This window comes from Hyperoodon ampullatus, assembly GCF_949752795.1.
Source record: "Hyperoodon ampullatus genome assembly, chromosome: 4".
NCBI classification, from domain to species: domain Eukaryota; kingdom Metazoa; phylum Chordata; class Mammalia; order Artiodactyla; family Ziphiidae; genus Hyperoodon; species Hyperoodon ampullatus.
In genome coordinates, this window is record NC_136917.1 from 166,474,648 (window position 1) to 166,495,392 (window position 20,745).

At 44.1% G+C, this 20,745-nt stretch overlaps 1 protein-coding gene across 4 annotated transcripts in view; it reads left to right on the plus strand.

Moving 5' to 3' along the window:
• CTNND2 (catenin delta 2) overlaps positions 1-20,745 on the plus strand; it is a gene marked incomplete at both ends in the record, with an annotated part of 950,049 nt that overhangs the window by 513,436 nt on the left and 415,868 nt on the right. For 2 of the 4 annotated variants that reach the window (XM_079701889.1, XM_079701890.1), the window contains one exon: positions 10,818-11,388. The exons of the other annotated variants lie outside the window; for them this stretch is intronic. In XM_079701889.1, the coding sequence (XP_079558015.1) occupies positions 10,818-11,388 (571 nt within the window). The remainder of the gene's footprint in view (positions 1-10,817; positions 11,389-20,745) is intronic. 4 annotated transcript variants of the gene reach the window in all.

Genomic DNA, 20,745 nt, shown 5'->3' on the forward strand with positions numbered 1-20,745 from the left:
TGACTGTTTCAATTAAATACATCTACAGCTTGACCCTATTAAGAGCTCTATACATGTGGGCAAACAATATGGTGATTGATCTACTTCCATGTTGCTGGAGTTATTTCTGTCATCCGCCAGTTGCCATGGGAGTGAAACAGTGGAAGGTCAAAGGACAGATTGGGCCTCACATTAAAAGTCTGCCTTAAAGTTTAATCAGAAAACTTGGTTGCAAAGATATCAAAGCTCTATATTTGAAGGCATCTATAAATGTGCATGTTCAAGGTGATAACTTCAATTTGAGCTAAAGGTTACTGGCCTACACTCATTTACCTGACAGGTGGGTGGTTGAAGTCTGAATATTCAAACCAGGGGGTTATTCTTTTTTTTTTTTTTTTTTTTTTGGTACGCGGGCCTCTCACTGTTGTGGCCTCTCCCGTTGTGGAGCACAGGATCCAGACACGCAGGCTCAGCGGCCATGGCTCACGGGCCCAGCCGCTCCGCGGCATGTGGGATCTTCCCGGACCGGGGCACGAACCCATGTCCCCTGCATCGGCAGGCGGACTCTCAACCACTGCGCCACCAGCGAAACCCCAGGGGGTTATTCTAATCCACTTCAGTAACAGGAGTGAGGTTGCTGGTGGAGAGCTGAATCCTGTTTATTTTAGCAAAGTGGCGGATCTGGTACCATGATTCACTTCCAGCTTCAATATGCTGTAGTGTGAAAGGCGTGTTTTATTGTGACTTCAAAATCATATCGGAGAAATGTTGAACTAGTAAATCAGTATTTTTACTCAGCATTTAGTGTTATACCCTTGAAAGTAGGGAGGCTACATCCCATTCCCGTAACATCTCCTTTGTTCAGATTATCCTAAGAATCCCTCTCTTCCAGTGGTTTTGCACAGCCCTGTGACACATTCTTTTCAATATTCTAAATGGCTCATTCCTTCCAGGCTAGAGTGATTTTTAGAATATCCTATCGTCATAAAGTGCCAAAAGGGCCAGTAAAGTTCAAATAATGGCTCACAGATGCCAGACCAGGTTAATAAGGTCAATAATCAAGTAACACAGAAACACTTTTTTTTGGCCTAAAAAAAATGTGTGATTCTGAAGTAAAGCAAATGGTTTTCTATCTGGCTCATAAATCATGTCAGAATATAATTTCAAAGGAATATCATGTTCAAAGATTCTTTCAGTTTTTAACAAATGCTAATTTATTCAGCATAATAAATGTTTGTTGGGTGATCATCACCAGGCTCTATTCCAGGCCCTGCTGCATAGCCTGCCTTTCCCTACCATGTCAGTCTGAAAGAACTGTGAGTCACAAAATTGTCATAAAATACTAAAATCCTTGAAAGTCATTCTCTTCAGACTCTAAGATGAGTTCACGGGACTGGGCTGGAGGAGAGAGAGAGCGTAAAATCCTTCCCATCAGACCCCAAGGCCTTTCCAGAAAGTGACGTAAGCTGATTCATAGTTATTCGTTGCCCCACCCCAGCGCTCTGCTCAGCCACCCTGCAAGCTCCCCATCCCAGCCTCTAAACAGGCTGTGTGTAGACTACCCCTCCATCCCTCTCTTCCTCCTCTGAGTCAACCTTGGGCTTTGTGTGCCTCCTGTGAGGTGCCCCAATCAAAACAGAGCTGCTTTTCCAGTTGCATTTATATATCTCTGGGCTATTCTTTAATGCCTTCAAGATGTTATGTGTGCTTACTGTATGCCATGAGCTATTATATGTGCTTGGGCTGGAGAAGTAAAGAGAACAGACATGATCCCTGTCCTCAAGGAACTGATATTCTAGTAGCAGCAATGGGAATTCAGAAAATCAGCACAGTGAATAAGTAAGTTGCATAGTTTGTTAGAAGTTGATGAATTCTGTAAGGAAGGAAGGAATGCAGACTAGAATGAGCAGCCTCCAGAGTCCAGGATGGGGTGTGGCATATGGGGCCTTTGCCCCAAGTTTGGGGCAAAGACACGAAGGAGAAGAGAGGGAAGCTGTGTGGCTGTCAGGGGGACAGAGGCAGAGGCTCATGGATGAGGTGACCTGGCATGTTGACAGGACAGCAAGGAGGCCCAGGTGGCCAGAGAGGGGAGCAGGAGTTTGCAAGTAGATGGGAAGCCAAGTTGGCCATCAGCTGATCATCATGATGACCTTGTCCTTTACTGGAAATGGAAAGAGGAGGTGGCAGAGAATTTTTAGCAGAGGCACGACGTGGCGCGACTTATGTGTTGAAAGCATCATTTTGTCATTTCATGTATAACATCCTATAGTTAGTTGCATATAAGTCTATCTCTTCCTATCAGATGGCCTTGCTGCAAGAGAGGAAACCATACAAAATTAATCTCCATATCTTGAGTGACTGGCCCAGGGTTCACCAAATATTCATCACGTTCCTCAAACCGCAGACTTCTTCTTTTCTTTTTTTATTATTATTTTTTAAATAAATTTATTTATTTTATTTTATTTATTTTATTTTTGGCTGCATTGGGTCTTCACTGAACGTGGGCTTTCTCTGGTTGTGGTGAGTGGGGGCTCCTCTTCGCTGTGGTGTGTGGCCTTCTCATTGTGGTGGCTTCTCTTGTTGTGGAGCATGGGCTCTAGGCGCGTGGGCTTCAGTAGTTGTGGCATGTGGGCTCAGTAGTTGTGGCTCATGAGCCCCAGAGTGCAGACTCAGTAGTTGCGGCACACGGGCTTAGTTGCTCCGTGGCATGTGGGATCTTCCCGGACCAGGGATCGAAACCGTGTCCCCTGCATTGGCAGGCGGATTCTTAACCACTGTGCCACCAGGGAAGTCCCACAGCCTTCTTCTTGATGCTCATACTGCAAAGGCTATGGATGGGTGCAGAAGTTGGGTCTTCTCCAGGTTTTGCCTGCTTCCACTCACATCCAATTTCCTGTGCATTATACGAAATGCCAAACATAAAACTTCTGGCCCAGAAGAGTCCCTCTAAAAATGTTGATTTCTCCTCATGGCCAAACACAAAGTAGTCTTATCAAGTGTTTCCTTCCTCAAAGAAACAAAATAAGCAAGAAATAGGGAAGTATACACCTGTACACAGAATACTGGCAAAGAAGTACAGGAACCGAAAGATTTTAAAACCACTTTCATGTCCAGCAGAGCTGAAGTGAGCCTTGTGTGCATTCATAATCCTAGGAAATGCCTGCTTACTGCAGGAAATTAAGAATTGTATGATAGTTTACTAAAATAAAGCTTGAACAGTGGTAGATACACTAAAAAAGCAGTCAGCTTTTCAAGAAGCAAATTGCCATTTCTTTTTTATCTGACCTGTCTATTTAATGTTGCACTGCCTTTTATGTCTTAAAAGTTCTCATTTGTGCTATATTATAATTATATACACACCATCTGCTCACTCCTGCCAGAGGCTGACGAGTTTGGAATATTGCTTATTGGTGCACTTTTACAGATGTGAAGGTCAAGGGGATGGAGAACTCTGGATGGTGGTGGGATGGACACAGAGACACACAGGGCTCAAAGGAGGCAGCAGTCCCCCAATAAACACCTGCTTCTTGATTATTGAATGCAAAAAGTTATACAGAGAGCTGGTGTGACATCACTCCAGTTTGTTGAACTAGGAAAGAAGTTGTTGCTGGTAGCACCTGTAAAGAGAAAAGTCACTAAAAATCTTGGAAAACAAAATTGGTGAGATGTCTTTAGTGTAGAATGTATATATTATGCTGCATTTAGAGGAGAAATCATGTCATTTTGTATACTGTGTGGGAAACTGGCAGTTTATTTGTCTTTAAGATAGGTTTCAGAAGATTACCTGTGGGAAATCTTTCTCAATGCTCTGCTTTAAAATCTTATCCATTTTCTCTTTCCAGTAGAAATATATTTAATCTGGTTTCAATAACTGAAACATTTCTCATTGTGGGGAGGGTGTGTACGTGTTTTACTATAACATTTCTTCTGAGCAAAAGTTTGGGGGTATTAAAGTTATACTAAGTGAGCCCCTTGCTGAAGTAAAAGTTTTACAGAGTGTATTTTTGCCAAGGCTCATGTTTTTTTGGAAAGAGTTGCCATCAAAGAAATCTCTCTTAAAGATAACTTTATATGACACTCATGTCATTGTTTTAGTTTTTTCTTCTCTATTTTCTTTCCACTTGGTAGACCATAGAAATGGTCATGTGAAATACTTTTGAGAATATTTATTGATGATGACCCTAATCATACTTTTATTAAAGGGATGTCAGAGGGAAGGAAAAACCAGTACCCAGCATGCAAAAGTCTGCACTACCCTGTTTATACTAGTGACTTAGGGGTCCTGGGCAATGGACCACTACCACACCTTTCTCCTTCTGCCTGACTGCAGTGACAGGGGTGATGTTGTTTGCAAGGTCTTTCTCTCTCTCTCTTTCTCTCTCTCTCCATCCCTCCCTCCTGATCCTCCATAATTTGGGGGCCCTCATGCAAAGAGAAGGCAATAAGGGTGGCCCCCATTATTATCTCAAACATTATAGCTCTTATTTAATTGAGATGTTCTCTTCCGAGGAAGAAGTGTTTTTCAAGTGTCTTCATTTTGCTATTACTTAAGTTTAATTTGCTCTGGGTACCACCTTTCAGTGTTAGTGTGACTTCACCACCAGGTAAACCCAGCCTTCCTTTCCTCACCTCATCTCAGTGGTGATGACTTCAGGGATGGTGTGTGAACTGCGCACAGAAGCTGTCTCTTCATTTTATGTTTCAAATGCGTTTTCACCCAAAGCAGCACTCCTCAAAGGAATTGCTAGACAAGGCACTTGATTTTATTTGGCTATTTCCAAAATCAAATCTTTCTCACAGAACCAGGATTTTCTATCTTGGGAATTATTTAGAGAGTGGCCTTTCTTCTGAGGACAATTTCAAAAGAGAAGTTACTGAGATTTTGGGAGCCATGATAGTAGTGTTCAAGCAAATTGATTTCATCCCAGAGAGTCAAGGGCACAAAACTTACTTTGGGGGTGTAGATTCATTTTACTTGCATTGTATTGTATTACAGGCACACTTCATATAATACCGAAATGAGACTTTGGCACTTTGGAGTTGGTGGTTTCTTCTTCTTTCCAAGTTGTGAGAGTAGAAGGCTCTGTCCATCTTCCTGTGCAAGCCTAGAACCCTGTGCCAACTTACCCTAGAAAGTTCAACACATTCTCAGACATTTTAATCAGCAGCGCATAGCTGATATTACAAAATCATGTTACCAGATCGTTCTGGTTTAGCAATGGATTTCTTCAAAGATGTCATCTTAAAGTCAAGTCCTCTTTTTTTTTGTTTGTATTCAAAAGTTATTCAGGCTTCTTAACTCACTGAAAGAATGTTCTCTGGTCATCGCTATGATTTTCTCGCCACTTACCCCTATCTGCATTTGCATTCCTTCAAACACCAGCCAGACTCCTTCCCACCAAATCCACCCTCCATTCCTGTGTTTGGGCTCTTCTGTGGCGCTGGCCCTGATGCCTCTGCCTTCCTTTGAAACGTACTCTCCAGCTCTGCCTCTGTGACACCGTTTGTGCCCAGGGGCACCATTCCCAGCGGTGACCTCAGTCCCTACAACCAGGGTGACCTACAAAAGGGAGAAACCATGAGATGAGTGATGCCAGGAAAATGAAAAGCGATGAACACAGCTGCTGGGGGAGCAGACTGCTGATCCCAAGTCATTAGGCTCCCATCTGAGAGGCCACAAAACGCAGGCTCCAGCTTCCCATTCCTGACATTGCTGGCCCGGCTGCCCAGCATTCTGGGCAGATATTCCTCCTGACCCAGAGTTAGGGGCCTCACTGACAATTCCAGGAAACTTGACAGGTCTAAATGCATCTTCACAAGGACTGCTTGTAAATCATGGGTCTGCTCCGTAAAATGTGGCTGTGCTCGGTGACAGTGCTAACTCATGATCTGAAGTCACGATTCCTTAGAGAGTTCAGGCTGTCAAGTCCCTTGTTAACTGGCTGTAAGCATTGGGTTTTTGTTTTGGTCTTTTGCGCTGCCAAATCGAGAGTGAGGCTTAAATAAGTTTCCAAGTTTGAAGAATTTTTCCCCCTTGTCACCCTTATGCTGTCTCTACCCTCTTTACAGAAGATATAACCTGAAAAGGTCAGGAAACAACTATGCTGAGTATTCAGGCCTAATGCCATGTTCTGGTCCAAGAGACCCAAATTTTGGGGGTTGGAACTTCCCAATAAAAAAACAAAATAAAACAAAACAAACAATGTAATTGTGAGCCAGATATTATTCTGTAACAACAAAAATATAGCAATTTTAGATCTCCAAAATAATGTCAAGGTAATGTGTACCAGATTCTGCCTACTGGAAATGCTTTAATCAGAGCATCTACTTAATAATGATCTGCTTCCTTGTCAATTTCACATAGATGGGTTCCGCACTTTGGAGGAGTGGGAAAGACAATTAAAGTAGTCCTTTGGTTTGAGACTGACTCAAAGAGCTGGGAATGACAGCCCCAGTAGGAATTGTCCTGGTCAATAGCCCATACTGTGTGATCCAGGACAGTATTGGGGCTCCATGTTCTCCAAATGTTTCCAAAAAATCTTATATCATCATTTATCTTTTATTTATCATTATCAGGAAAAAAAATTTTCAATGCTGATCACTTGTACACACACATTTTCAAATAGTAGGATGTAGTAGTCATTAGTTTAAAAAAAAGTTAAGTTTTGGAACTTTAACATTGGATTTACAGCTTTATTTATAGTTCTTACATATGTTTAAAGTAGAATTGAGCTTCCATGACAGTAAAGTAGATGAAATTCTATGTGTGTTGAAGTGTGCTTATATTATCTTTAATCCAATGACCTAGGTCATAATAAACCATCCTATGAATCATGCAGCTGTCTTGAAATGTATCCCTAAGAGTTGCTAAATGAAATTACATAATGGAACAAAACATAAACACAAGAGTGGAGATAAGCTCCCCAAAGATTACTCTGTGTTCAATTGATGCTAAAAATAGATGTTTCTGTTTAGCCAAGGACCATTCTTAGGTACTTCTTATTCTGTAGACTATTGGAATGGAGTATAATGCCCCCAGATTATTTATTAAAAACTGCAGAAGGGCTTACCTAACTGTGCAGTCCAGGAAGGTAGGCACTAGATACATTTGACAGTTTAAATTCAAATTAATTCAAATTAAATTCAAATTAATTCAAATTAAAATCCAGTGCATGTGTCTAGGGCCCATGTGTCTAGTGGCTACCATATTGGACAGTACAGATATAGAACATTTCCAACATAGACAATACCCATCTTAAAATGCATATACAATTTTATTGTTTATGTTTTTCTTTTTTTCTTGTAAAAAAGTTACTGGCAACATTTCACCAAGATCCTACCGTATTTTAAAAGGTTTTTGAATTGGTTGCTATAGCCTGTCAAAATACCTGGAAATAGTTTGGCGGTTCTGAAAACTTTTATAGATTTGGGGGCCATTTAAAAATCCTTATGAATAATATTCAGCAGAGTTAGCACTTTCCAATTGGAAATTCCAAGATATTAAAGGGAAAATAAATTATCTGCAAAATTTATTCAAGGTTTCCCTAGGATCCATGTTATTCTAATACCTAAAGACAAGAATACTACATGATGTTGTTTTAATTTATATTAGGGTACTTTAGTATTTATTTTATTGAAAACTATGCTACTAGGGAATAGGATATTTGATGTCACATAGGGTTATTAATATTATATATCCAAGACATACCAAAAAGTATTTGTCCTGTTGTAAGCAGGGAACTCTCCTTAGACCCTCTGGGGTTCTTTCTCCTCCTCATGTTCCTGTGGGAAGGATTTCCAGAAATTCCTGTTGGAGGCTTTTCTGTCACTTGAAAGCTGAGTTCTGCACAGTGGAATGTTGCTCAGGCCCCAGGAGAGCTTCCAAAGAAAAGTGAAGAAAGACAGTCCCTATCTGCACCTTAGCAGTTGTTCTCAGACCAGGAGCGTCTTCCAGGAGATTGTTAGCAATGCAGACCCTCAGGCCCACTTCAGAGCCCTGAATCAGAATCGCTTCTAGATCAGAGGCTTGCAAACTTTAAACAAGCATCATCATCACCTTGAGAACATGATAAAACACAGATCCCTGGGCCCCTCCCCCAGAGTTTCCCACTCAGTAAAGGTGGGGTGATGCTGATGCTACTTATAATGCTGGCTGATGGAATGGGGACCACACTTGGAAAACCACTGCTCGAGGGATGACTTGTTCTTATATGCGATTGTACATTAGAATCACCTGGTGAGCTTCCCCAAAGCCTGATGTTTGGGTCCCCCCTCCAGACATCCTGAATTAAATGGCTAGTGGGTACAACCTGGGTACTGAGATTTTTTTTTCAAAAGTTCCCCTGGCAATTATAACATGCAGCCAGGTTTGAGAAGCCCAGGCTATACATTTCATGCTCAGAACTTCTACTGGGAGGGAAGCACAATTAGATGTAAGCAGCTCTTCTCCCCACCCATGACTCTGGATGATACTAGACTATATCTCTGGGGTCCAGGTGAGCGCACCAGCTCTGCAGAGCTTCTCCACCATGGAAACCCTCATGCCAAAGCCTCGGGACCAGTTTTATGAACCATTCCTTCACTGATTCCACAAACATCCGTGGTATCTCTGCTATGAATCCTTCTTGTTCTCGTTGCTGGAAGTGCATTACTGAACAAAATCATGGAGCTTACATTTTACTTCCACTCCTACTGTTGGACTCAAAATAATTGCTTTGTGATGCTAAAGAAAAACCAGAACTGGATAGTAGTTAAAGCAGTAAATACCGTTTCGATTCAGAAAAGGATTTAAGTATTGCACTAGGGGAAGAGAGACCTCAGTATAAAACTGGGCTCAATTTTGAAAACAACAAGGAAAAGGAGGAATGTTTAGCCAAGGAGTAGGTTGGGGGTCAGTGGGTGGAAAATCACTAAGAGGAAATGTCAGAGCTGGGGGGAGATTCTGGCTAAACAGACCTAACAGGATTCTTGCTGAAGGCAGGCCAGAGTGATGCGACACTGCCTGGGAGATGGTGGAGAATGAGGTACTGGAACAGGTATGGAGGGTGACCAGACACTGAGAGTGGAGTATTCTTGCTAAAACTGGACAGTGCAGAGCCATGTTGAGAAGGGAGTTCAGAGGAGCCTGACTAGAGTTTGGTCAAGGAGAGAAACTTTGTCAGTGGATTGATAAATACATACATATACACACCCACATATGCAAATATATGAAATATATACATCATATATGAATACACACACATATATATACCCATGTATGGAAATATGTGAAATATATGCATCATATATGAACACACACACATATATATACCCACGTATGCAAATATGTGAAATATATACATCATATATGAATACACACACATATATATACCCATGTATGCAAATATGTAAAATATATACATCATATATGAATAAATACACACACACACACACACACACACACACCCCTCCCACAGAATGTCTTTCAACGAAATCTCTTCCTATCTAGGATACTCTTAATAGAGTATTTTGATATTGGTCGACTAACTCCCTCCGACCTTCACATGAACCTGACATCCAGATAAAATTTGGAACGCTGTGTGTGGGATGGAAGTGCCTGGTCTGTTATTTGCCAATTGCCGTTCCAAAGCGAGTGGAGAGGCAAAATTGAAACTCTTACTGTAGAGCATCTGTTCAGTCTCTCTCTCTCCCCCTTCCCTGCATCTCACCCGCGTCCTCTTCCCCACCTAATTCCCACCCCTAATTTCAGAACCTGCCCTCCCCACTTTCTCTTTTTCTGTGTACAGTCCCTACCCCCTTTTCACACCAGCCTACTCGCAAAAAACTTTTCTGCTTCTCCGGGAAAGCCTGGAAGATCCCAGAGCTCCTGCCCAGAAGTGGTTGACAATGTAGTGTTTTCATTCGAATGCAAATTTGTCTCTGGACCAGATTCAAGGAAAGTGCTTTCCCCTCCAACTGTCTCTCCAGCTCCACCCCAGCCCTTGTTGTCTTTTGTGTTCTTGAAAATAGACGAGAGGCAACTGGCTTTCAATTTGAAGACACAGCTGCAGGGGGCTCTTAAAAGCGAGCTGGAGAGAGAGAGAGATGCTGAAAGATTTGGAGCCCAGCGTTAAAATCTAGAAAAGGGAGGCTTTTTTAGTCTTTTCATTTACAATTGCTCTGCTTCCTCTGGAAATGCTTTTTCTTTTAAAGCCTGAAATCCCAAGCATATTTCTTCCGACTTCATATTTTCCCCTCCTTTTAACTTATCCACAAAGAAGAACCAACGGGAAAATGGCAACAGAATAAACTCCACGAAGTATGCTTATTTCTTACGTTCTCCAGATAAGTAGGCAACTTGGCCAATTTCAGAGGTAGAAACTGTATCCAGTGAAATGCCCGTGCGAGTGGGGGGCGAGGGGCGGGAGAGGAAAGGCTGGACGCCCGAATTTCTCGTTAAAACTAACAGATCGGGATTGCCTGCAAGTCGATCCCGATGGCCCCGCTGGCCGGCCTTTTCAAAGCGTTCGGGGACTATTGCGATGCCTCTGCTTTTCCAGAAACCTCTGAGATTTGTGAGCGGCATACGTGTCCCACTTGTCAGACGGGATCCCCATCCCCTGGTCAGCCGCCCTTTGCTCTCCGTTTTTTGTTTGTTTGTTTTTCCTTTCGGTCGGACAGGAGCCGCTCCCGAGCGGCCGGAGGGGCGCGTGCGTCTCCATCCCCCGCGCGGTTCTGCTTCTCGGGGGCCCCGGCGTGCCCGCGCCGCCCGGGGTTGCCGGGGCCGGGCGGCGCGCGCGGGGGGTTCCCTCTGCTTGCCGCTGGCTAAGAGCGCGTGTTCTCTGCTCTCCCGCGCACAGGGCACCACGAGCCGCGCGGGGCACCTGGCGGGGCCCGAGCCCGCGCCGCCGCCGCCGCCGCCGCCGCTGCGGGAGCCGTTCGCGCCCAGCCTGGGCAGCGCCTTCCACCTGCCCGACGCGCCGCCCGCCGCCGCCGCCGCCGCCGCGCTCTACTACTCGAGCTCCACGCTGCCCGCGCCCCCGCGCGGGGGCTCCCCGCTGGCCGCGCCCCAGGGCGGCTCGCCCACCAAGCTGCAGCGCGGAGGCTCGGCCCCCGAGGGCGCCTCCTACGCCGCGCCGCGCGGCTCCTCGCCCAAGCAGTCGCCCAGCCGCCTGGCCAAGTCCTACAGCACCAGCTCGCCCATCAACATCGTGGTGTCCTCGGCCGGCCTGTCCCCGATCCGCGTGACCTCGCCCCCCACCGTGCAGTCCACCCTCTCCTCCTCGCCCATCCACCAGCTGAGCTCCACCATCGGCACGTACGCCACCCTGTCGCCCACCAAGCGTCTGGTCCACGCGTCTGAGCCGTACGGCAAGCACACGCAGGAGCTGTATGCCACGGCCACCCTCCAGAGGCCGGGCAGCCTGGCAGGTAAAGGGCTCGCCGCCCGCCTCCCGCGGCTCGGCCCCGGGGGCGCCTGGGCGCGTGCTGGGGCCCCGGGCAGGAGGCAGGCAGGCAGGCGGCTGGGCTGGAGCCGACTCAGTCTGGGCGTGTCCGTGGGCAGGTGTTGAGCATCCGCTGAAGGAAAGGAAGGCCAGGGTGTCCCTAGGTAGGCTGTGGTAGCATCTAAACTCAAAGCTATCGGTTGCTTCTGTTTGGAAGTGATGCAGTCTCTCAAACTCTTAGCGTTCTCTCACTCTCTCTGTCTCTGTGTGTGTGTCTCTCTCTCCCTCTCCCTCTGTCCTCCTCTCCCCTTCTCCCTCTCCCTCTCTCTCCCTCCCACCCCCTGCCAATCTGAAGACGAAGATATCCATCCTTAAAGTCGAGTTTAATAAAGAATCACATAGACCTGTTGATCGTATCCAGAAAAAGAGTGCAGAGAATAAAAATAACACTGTTTCTCTGATCACCCAGGTAGTTATCTCCATTCAGTTGTAGAAAAAAGTAAGGAGTTTTCCCAAAGCAGACATTCACCTTACAAAGATTTCAATAGTAGTGAAAAAGTAACCCATGATTAATTGCCTTGAATTTTTACTACTTTGTGATGGCTTGAATTTATTATATTTTGGCTAAGTTTAGTCACTGGGAAAAGGAAAGGACGCTCCCATACCTGTCATTGAAATTACATAGATTCCAGCAATGGGGAAAAAGTAACCAGTGATGAAGTCGCTTGAGTTTGTTGCCTGCTTATTAAAGGAACAGGGGGAGCTGGGCTGGACTGGGGTTTGGGAATGAAGCCTGCTTTTCTCTGCCAGTTCAGAGGAGGTGACATTTCTGTGGTTGTTATGCCCATCAAAGACCAGGCTGAACGGGCGATTGTCTGCTGGTAGCACCATATGTTCAGCTAAAACGAGACACTATGATTGAACGACTAAAGTTTTGTCTCCTAAAACATCTGACAACTAACCCGGATTTATTGTCTATTTTTTTTTTTCCTCTTTTGAAAGTATTTGGTAATTGTGTCACTCTAGTAGCATGCTGCACTCATATGTTTCCCTTCTTGACATAAATGGATGACTGTGAAGCTAAATAAGATTAAAAAAAAAGGAACTTGGAAGCATGCGAGAGGCATGTCCAAGTAATTGCTGGTGTGGACTGGTCTGGCGTAGCAGGACGCGGGCTGTGATTCCGCTGCCCCCCAAATCTGCTAAGAATGCTTATTCTCTCACTCACTCCTTCTCTCTCTGTAATAGAATTTTGGAAGTGACACTCACTGATGCCAACCTAGTGCCAGTATCCAAATACCTATTATGTAGGGACTCAGGAGTGGCCATCTAGTTGGAAGACAGGACTAGGGACCTGTATGGAATCTTCTTTTATCTAAGTTTGGAAACTTTGTTTTAGAAGTGTGTAAAATAAGTTACTAGATCGTGGCAAGGAGTGGGGACCTGGGGGAGCTTGTGGGAGACTGAAGCCCCAGGACCCCCTTCCCAGCCACCAGAGAGAGGAGGCAGCTCAGCACCGGAGAGGCCCAGGTGACTTGCTAAAGGCCATTTCATCCCCTGCACAGACCTGGGGAAAGAAACCAGAAGTCTTAGCTTGCAGCTTTTTATCCCAGTGATCATACTTGCTAAACTTGGGCATGTTCCACTCTATCACTTTAGTAAAAATAGGGAGTGTGGGTCTGGTGGCGGGGGGATGTGAATCGGGGGGGGAGAGCCTGACAGCTCCTTATGTCACTGAATGTAGGAAGAGGCTTTAAAAGTAAATGTGTCATGAAGATCGCTTATACTCTAATATCTGGAGTGAATGTTTCTGAGGATATGATGTGCACGCGCGCGCGTGTGCGTGTGTGTGTGTGTGTATGTGTGTGTGTGTGTGTTTGTGGGCAGGAAGGCTTTGGCCAGAATTAAGAGAACTTCAGTTGTTCAACACAATCCCATGTGCCTTCACTTCCCTCTTCATTTCCATCCATTCCTCAAATTCTCTGACGCGATTTCATTTTTGCTCCCTGGTGGGAAAAAAATTCATTGTGCCATTGAAGATTCTTGATTTATGAGCTACAACGAGCACTTTTCATGTTTGAATTACTTTGTTTCAAATGCATACTTTTAAATATTCATTTAAAGGTTTTTTTCATGCAAATCACTGCTGGTGGGTTTTTGAGTTCCAAATTATTCTATAACTCTGCATAAATACTTGGGTTGCATAAGATCCTTGGCCCTATTTAGCATTTAGCAAACTATGGCCCAGGAAAGGTGTGGGGACAGATTCTAACCTTTGTGAGAGATCAGGAATCTTGGAGCTTTTGGCCTCCATGCCTAAATCTGTATGCTTGGTACCATTCCAGGCATCGTAAAGTTTGGAGCCACCTGGTTTGCTCGCTGAAAGCACAAAGTCAAGACTGAAAAAGAGCTTTTGCATTTTCAGGATTGTGATTTTGGAGATTTGTCACTGATAGCTAGGAAGTGTGAAAACAGGGTAGACAGTGACTTTCACTGCTGGATGCATTCATTCCTTTAATTATTTATTAAGCACCTCTTAGGTACTGGCACTGATTTCGACCCTAGGGATACAGAATTGATCAATTTCAACCAAAATCCCTGGCCTCATTCCAGCTGGAGAAAACAGAAAAGTCACAGGAATTTTTAGCAGAGTGACCAGGGAAAGCTCCACTTAGATGGTAACTTTTGAGTCAATTATGAAAGCAGTGAGGGTGCTGGCCATGTTAATATCCAGTGGAATGGTGTTCTGACCAGAAGGAACAGCAGTTTCAAAGGCTGGTAAATGGAGGTGTGTCTGATGTGATTGCAGAAGAGCAAGAAGACCAGTGAGGGCGCATCAGAGAGAAAGAGGGCAAAGAAATGACACAAGGTCAGCAAAGTGACTAACAACGTGGGGCTGGAAGGCCTCATATCGTCAGTCTTGATGAAGATTTCAGGATGCTGGCTGTACCCCTCCCCGGGAGCTGTTGAGGATTTGAGCAGAGGAGTGACACAATGTGGCTTAGTCTATAACAGAATACACTGTAGGGGATCAAGGGCAAGAGCAAGAGTACATGTTGGGAGGTAATTACGGTAATGTAAGCAAGAGGCAGTGATGGCTTGGGCCAGCATGGTAGCATTGGAGGTTATGAAAAGTAGTGTAATCCCGGATATGTATATATGGTAGAGCTGACCAGATTGTCTCATGGACTAGGTGATGACAGTAAGTGAAAGAGGACTCAAGGATGCCACCGACTCAACAACCAGTAGAATGGAGTCACCATTGACTGAGATGAGGCAGGATACAGAGGGATCTGGTTGGTTTGGGGGCAGTGCTGGTATATATTAAGATCATGGATTTGGACATGTGATATCTGTCTAACAAAAGGAACATGTGAAGTAGACTGTTGGATACACAAGTTGGAGTTCAGGGGAGAAGCCCAGGCTGGAGATAAAAATTAGGGAGTCATCAACAAGTAGATGGTACTTGAAACCATGAGTTTTAGAAGATACTACATAGGAAGTAAGTTTAGAGGGAAGAGGTCCAAGGACTGAGCCCAGATGCCTCCCACAAACGTAGAGGTCTAGGAGCTGAGCGGGAACCCAAACAAAAGATAAGCCAGAAGTGTAGGTCAGTGTCAATTCTTAGAAGCCAATAGAATAGCATGTCTCATGTAGTTTCTAACAAAAACTTAATGAGGTAGGTGTGATTCTTACCCCCATTCTGCAGATTTGAAAACTGAGGCTTATTATCAATTATAAGTCCCTTGCCCAAAGTTATCGATACTTTGGCTGGAAATGACAGGGATGCGATGTGAACCTAGATCACTTTGAATCCAGCATCTCTATACTCTTCAGTACACATGATACATGGATAGAGGTAGTGTATTTTGTCTTATTGAAAAAAAACACCAAAGATGTAGAAATACAGTATAAGTTTTCAACTTCTTTAAATGACCAGTGATCTTCTAGAAGCAAAAATATCTCAAAAATTTGTCAACATCCTGTTGAATATGACTGGCAGCACCAATTTTTGTTCAATTTCATAAAGCAGATAACATAATCCTTTCATTTTCTGGTTTAGAGCAAAATTAATCCTGTTAAAAATAGAAATCTGAGTTGTAAATATGTATTAAAGTTAAGTCAAACATCAGAAGCTTATTTTTAGGTAAAAATGAAATGGATTAAATGAAGATTCTTAGCCAACGATTGTAATCAAAGCTGACCTAATATGGAGAGGAATTTGGTCCAGGCGTGTCTGTCTTGTAACCCTGCCAAAGGGACATCAAACTCAATGTTTAGAGGGGATCACACACTATAAATCCCACATTCCACATATTTGGAGATCTGATTCATTCCCTGATTTGTTAATACTTTCAGGTGCACCTGTTATAAAAAAGAAAAAGAAAAAAAAAAGCCTAATCCTAGATAAAATCTTTGCAATCTGCACTGTCAGGTTCTCAGAGGAAACCTGAAGTCTCCTCAGGTAATGAGCGAGTTTGTTTATCCCACAGCACTTGGGATGTGGTGGGAATGCAATGTGATACCTGGCTGCCTCAGCCCCTTTAAATTGCATTTCCTGAAGGCGATCTCTCCCTGCCTGTGAACAAATGCTTGAACAACTCTTGTGAACCTTCTGGCTCACCCTCAAGTAAAAAAAGAAAATGAAAAATCCCAGTTTAGATTTACTAATTAGAATGTGATCAGCCTGTGATATCAGTCAACACTTCCATCTTCTTTCCAAGGTGGTTACAGCCGGCTGTCTAGAACTTCCAGGGGTTCTTTGGAACTGGACCTCACTGGGGACCCTTCCCCAACTGCAGAAGCTCCGGTGCTTTCCCTGCTGGACACGCCTCTCAGCCCCTTCCCCCTCCTCAGAAGCTCATGCTCTCAGAGCCCTGGCCCTGCCCAGGCATCTCCTTCTGGCTCAGAAAGTGAAATAGATCTCTCTCTTGCACTGTGCACTCAGTCATCCTGCACCCCAATGCACCTGGGGAGTATGGGCCAATTCCCACTCATTGACTGTCTCCAGCTTCCACCAATAAAGTGATTATTCAGCCAGCCATTTACCCTCTACAACTCTGGGATCCCATTTCACAGCAGGGAACCCACATCTGAGTGGAAGCCCGCTCTCTCCAGGCTTTCTCTCCAGAGAGAGCAGGTACTAAAATCTCTTCAGCAAACCTCCTCTGTACTTGCTGACCCCTGTCTAACAGCCTCCATGTGCCTGGGGGCCCGGGACTCCCAGACATTCCTTTTAAAGTCACTCTGTGCAGCATCTGATTGCAACTTACATAGTATCTGATTGCTGTCCAATTGCTATCCATCCAGGTCAGACAGCAGCAGGCAGCGTGTCATTTTAATATCCCGTTTCTGTGAGTTAATAGCTGGATCTGGAACTAAGTGTTTGGGATGCTAGGGACTTTAAGGGTTTCCTAATGCCTTTCTTTTTTGTTTATTCACAGAAATTAATATCTTCCCTTCTCTCCCTACCACATGGCGACCTTGCTAGTTAAAATGGGGTAAACAGGTCTTTTTTGTTCTTTTGTAAGAGAGTGGCATCTTTATGTAGACTTCTGTGCTAGCCTTTCCAAAGTTATTGATACTTACATGATTTTGATCATGCTTTAATTTAACGGGGAACATGTAAATTTAAAAAATGACAGTGTGTCTTGGACAACAGTTAAGCTAACATGACTCTCTCTGCTCATTTGCCTCCCCCAGTCTCAGACCCTCTGAAAAATAGAGTACAGAATTACAACGGGGAATGCAGTCACAAAAGAGACAAGAACACAGAGACCAGCGGGTGGGTGTCACCAACAAGCAAGCCATTGAAAATGTTCTAGGAAGCAGAGTAGATAGGAGTGATAAGCAATGAAAATGTAGAAGTTTCTCTCAAGAATCTGCTATGTCAGCATGGCGGAGGTGGACTAGCTGTCTCGTGTGAATGTTTGGCCAGGTCCAACCTTCAGAGTTCGGCTGGGGGGCTGAAGAGAAGTGAGACTCAAGGTGGAGGGGTTCATTGAAAACCAGAGCTTGAGACAGTGGCTCCCTCCTCCCATTGCATCCCCTCCCTCCTACCAAGATGGCGACCCTGTGGCCAGTGTTTACTCCAGGGAGACCAGGTGTGATCTCTTAAAAAAACTGAACAAACTGCCTGAGAAAGTGAGACTTCACTTATGGCTATTAGTGGCCTAGATAAAGTTCATTGCATACAGGCTTGTGGGGTGATGGGCTGGCAGGGGGCTGAGAGCTGCCACCCACATTCTCATTCTGCAGGAAGGCTGCCAGCCCATATGCCCACCCTCCTCATCATAAATTCTAATACAGGGATGCACAGTGGAAAACATTTCTGTTGATGTCATAGCAGAAGATGCTGCCTCTGGGTTTCTCCTTCTCAAATGTGAGAAATTAGCAAGGATTACTGAGGAATTTGGGTGAATTAGTGGCATTGAAAAAAAAAAAACAGAAAAATGAACTGCTTCTCAGAAGAAACAGAAATGATTTACAGAAAAGGGGGAGATTAAAAGAAACAAGATAAAACTTTAGATTCAGTACTGAGAAAGATTTAAGAAGATCTTGTATTTATTAAGTAAGAACTGTGTTGATATGTGAAAGGATCAAAGAACAAGAAAATCTCTTTAGGCTGTAAAATATATAACTACCCACATTAAAAATTTGATAGAACGAGTGGGAAATAGTCAAGGAAATCACTGGGAAGAGAGAACATAAAGGGAAAGAGACAGAAAATGAGAATAATGCAGCAAGAGCCATGAAGGACAATTCTGGGAGATTTGACTATTACTACAGCCCCAGAAAGAAAATGGAGAGAAGCAAATTATCAATGAAGTAATGCAGAACAATTCCTCAGAGCTGGGGGACCTGTGTCTTCATAGGAAATACCCTACGCTTGGAATAGAAAATATTTCATCTTCTACATCATGAAATTTCACAGCACCGACATAAAATAGACCCTGAAACCTAGGGAGAGGAATAAAACAGATGCCACCTGACTTGCTGTAGTGATACGGGAGGAGAAAGAACACTCAGGTGTTGCTCTCAAAGTTCTGAGGGAAAATAAGTTTCAACCTAAAATCTGTACACGGCCAAATTATCCATCATCTATAAAAAGAGTACCAAATATTTTCAGACTTGCAAGTACTCATGAAATCTCTCTCTTAGGCACCCTTTCCTAGAAAGTTACCACAATTGGAGGATGTATTCTAGCTAAATAAGGGCATAAAACAAGAGGAAAACATGGTACCCAGGGAAGCAATGTCTACTGACCAGAAGGACGATGAAGAGAAATCCCTGGGGAGTGGAAAGGTGAGACTCAACACATGAATGTTGACAGTCAGGAATGGAATGTTGGATAAATTCCAAAGGAGTCTGAGGCATTTTAATATTGATGACAGAGCAAGTAGAAGCATGAGTAAGAGTAGTGAATTTACTTGCAGTTGTAGAAGAAATCATTGCATTCTGTTGAGTTACACAAATACAGGATGCAGTGATTAACAGCATGGATTGAGGAGCTAGACAGACATGGGTGCATATCTTGGATCCATTACCAGCTCCATGACCTTGGGTAGTTGGGTTTGGTTCAACAAGTCTTTACTGAGCACCTGTTTGTGCCAGCCACTCTTCTAGGTGCTGGACACACACCTGTGAACAACAGAGGCCAAAGCCCCTGTCCTCTTAGAGGTAATGGTCTGATGCTGATAGGATATTAGATGGTGAGAAGAGCCAGGTGGAGAAAGACTAAGAGAATTAGAGATGTTCTAGGGCAGGGTGGCCAAGCTCTCCACGATAAGGTGTCCACTGAGCAAACACCTGAAGCCAGGAGCCATTGCAGATGGACCTGGGGAAGGATGTACCAGGGAGAGGGAATAGCCAGTGCGAGGGTCCTGAGGTGAAATCATGCTTAGCCTGTTTGGGGAACAAAATGGGGCTTCTCTGAGATTGTTTGCATATCCTATTGTGGGGATAACAATACTGCAGCAATTATACAGAGTCATTACAAAGATCATATGAGATTGAGATCATGCCTATCAGTTGTTTATTAGCATGTCTGCACATTAAAAGGGCCCAATAAATAACTATTGTTACTATGGAGAATCATGATATCAGCCTGGCTCTACTGGGCATTCACAAATACATACAATGAAAGTCATGACTCCGGGGGTCTCCCTTGACTGGAAGGGAGTAGGAGTGACATCAGTTCAGAAGTACCTTGTGATACCAAGAGCTGTGAGAGAAGACCAAAGGCTGGGGGCATCCGTGGAGGGAGAGGATCAGGTAGGAGGATCAGGAACAGGCTCTTGAAGAAGGCAGCATTTGAGGGGGAGTTTAACGCAGTGCAACTGGACAGGTTCAGTCAAGTAAGAGAACGAGGTATAGCTAGGGAGGGACGGGCTACATATCGGTTATGGGTAAGTTTCCAGTCGTGCCCTGAGTCCATGCAGGTTTAAGGTAGAGCTTAGGGCAGGCACTGGGGATGTACGTGAGGTCAAAGCCACACGTGGTCTGAGGTCTGCTCTCCTGAGCTTGGCTCTAAGGAGGTCTGACCACATTCAGGAAGCACGGGGGAGCTAGGGATGTTTTTTTCTGAATAGAGACTTTTATCCCACTTTTTTTTTTTAATAAGTGTCCATGAGATATTTTTGAAAGAATAATTTCACCAGAACACCTTGTAAGCTTCTTTTCACTTGGGATTAGGATCCCAGGAATATGGGAATGACTATTTGAGACGATGGACATGGAGGCAAGGTGAGGGTGTGAGGGGTTTGAAGAGGAACGGATTAAAATAAGGACCTGATGCTGCGAGGTGAGGCCAAAACTGGATGGATGGATGGATGGATAGATTGATAGATAGAAAGAAAGGTAGATAGGTAGATAGATAGATAGATAGATAGATAGATAGATAGATAGATAAAAATAAGGACCTACTGTAGAGCACAGGGAACTCTTCTTAATACTCTGTAATGACCTATATGGGAAAATAATCTAAAAAAGAATGGATGTATGTATATGTATAACTGAATCACTGTGCTATACACCTGAAACTAACACAACATTGTAAATCAACTCTAGTCCGATAAAACTTTAAAGAAAAAAAAAAAAAAGAAAGAAAAAGGGACAAGTTCTCCAGCCCCAGAAATGAGCCAACTCTCAAGACAATCCCCTTTTCCCTCATTGAGAAACAGGCCAGGTAATGTTCAGCCAGATGTTTCTCTGGTCCTGAAGTCTAGAAACCCGTCCTATTTCTTCAGAGCTGCAGATCACATGGACGGCTGGTAGAAATAGGAGTCTGCTGGCAAAATGCTTTTAGGTATAATGTCGAATCAGAGAAGGAAGTGATAGGATG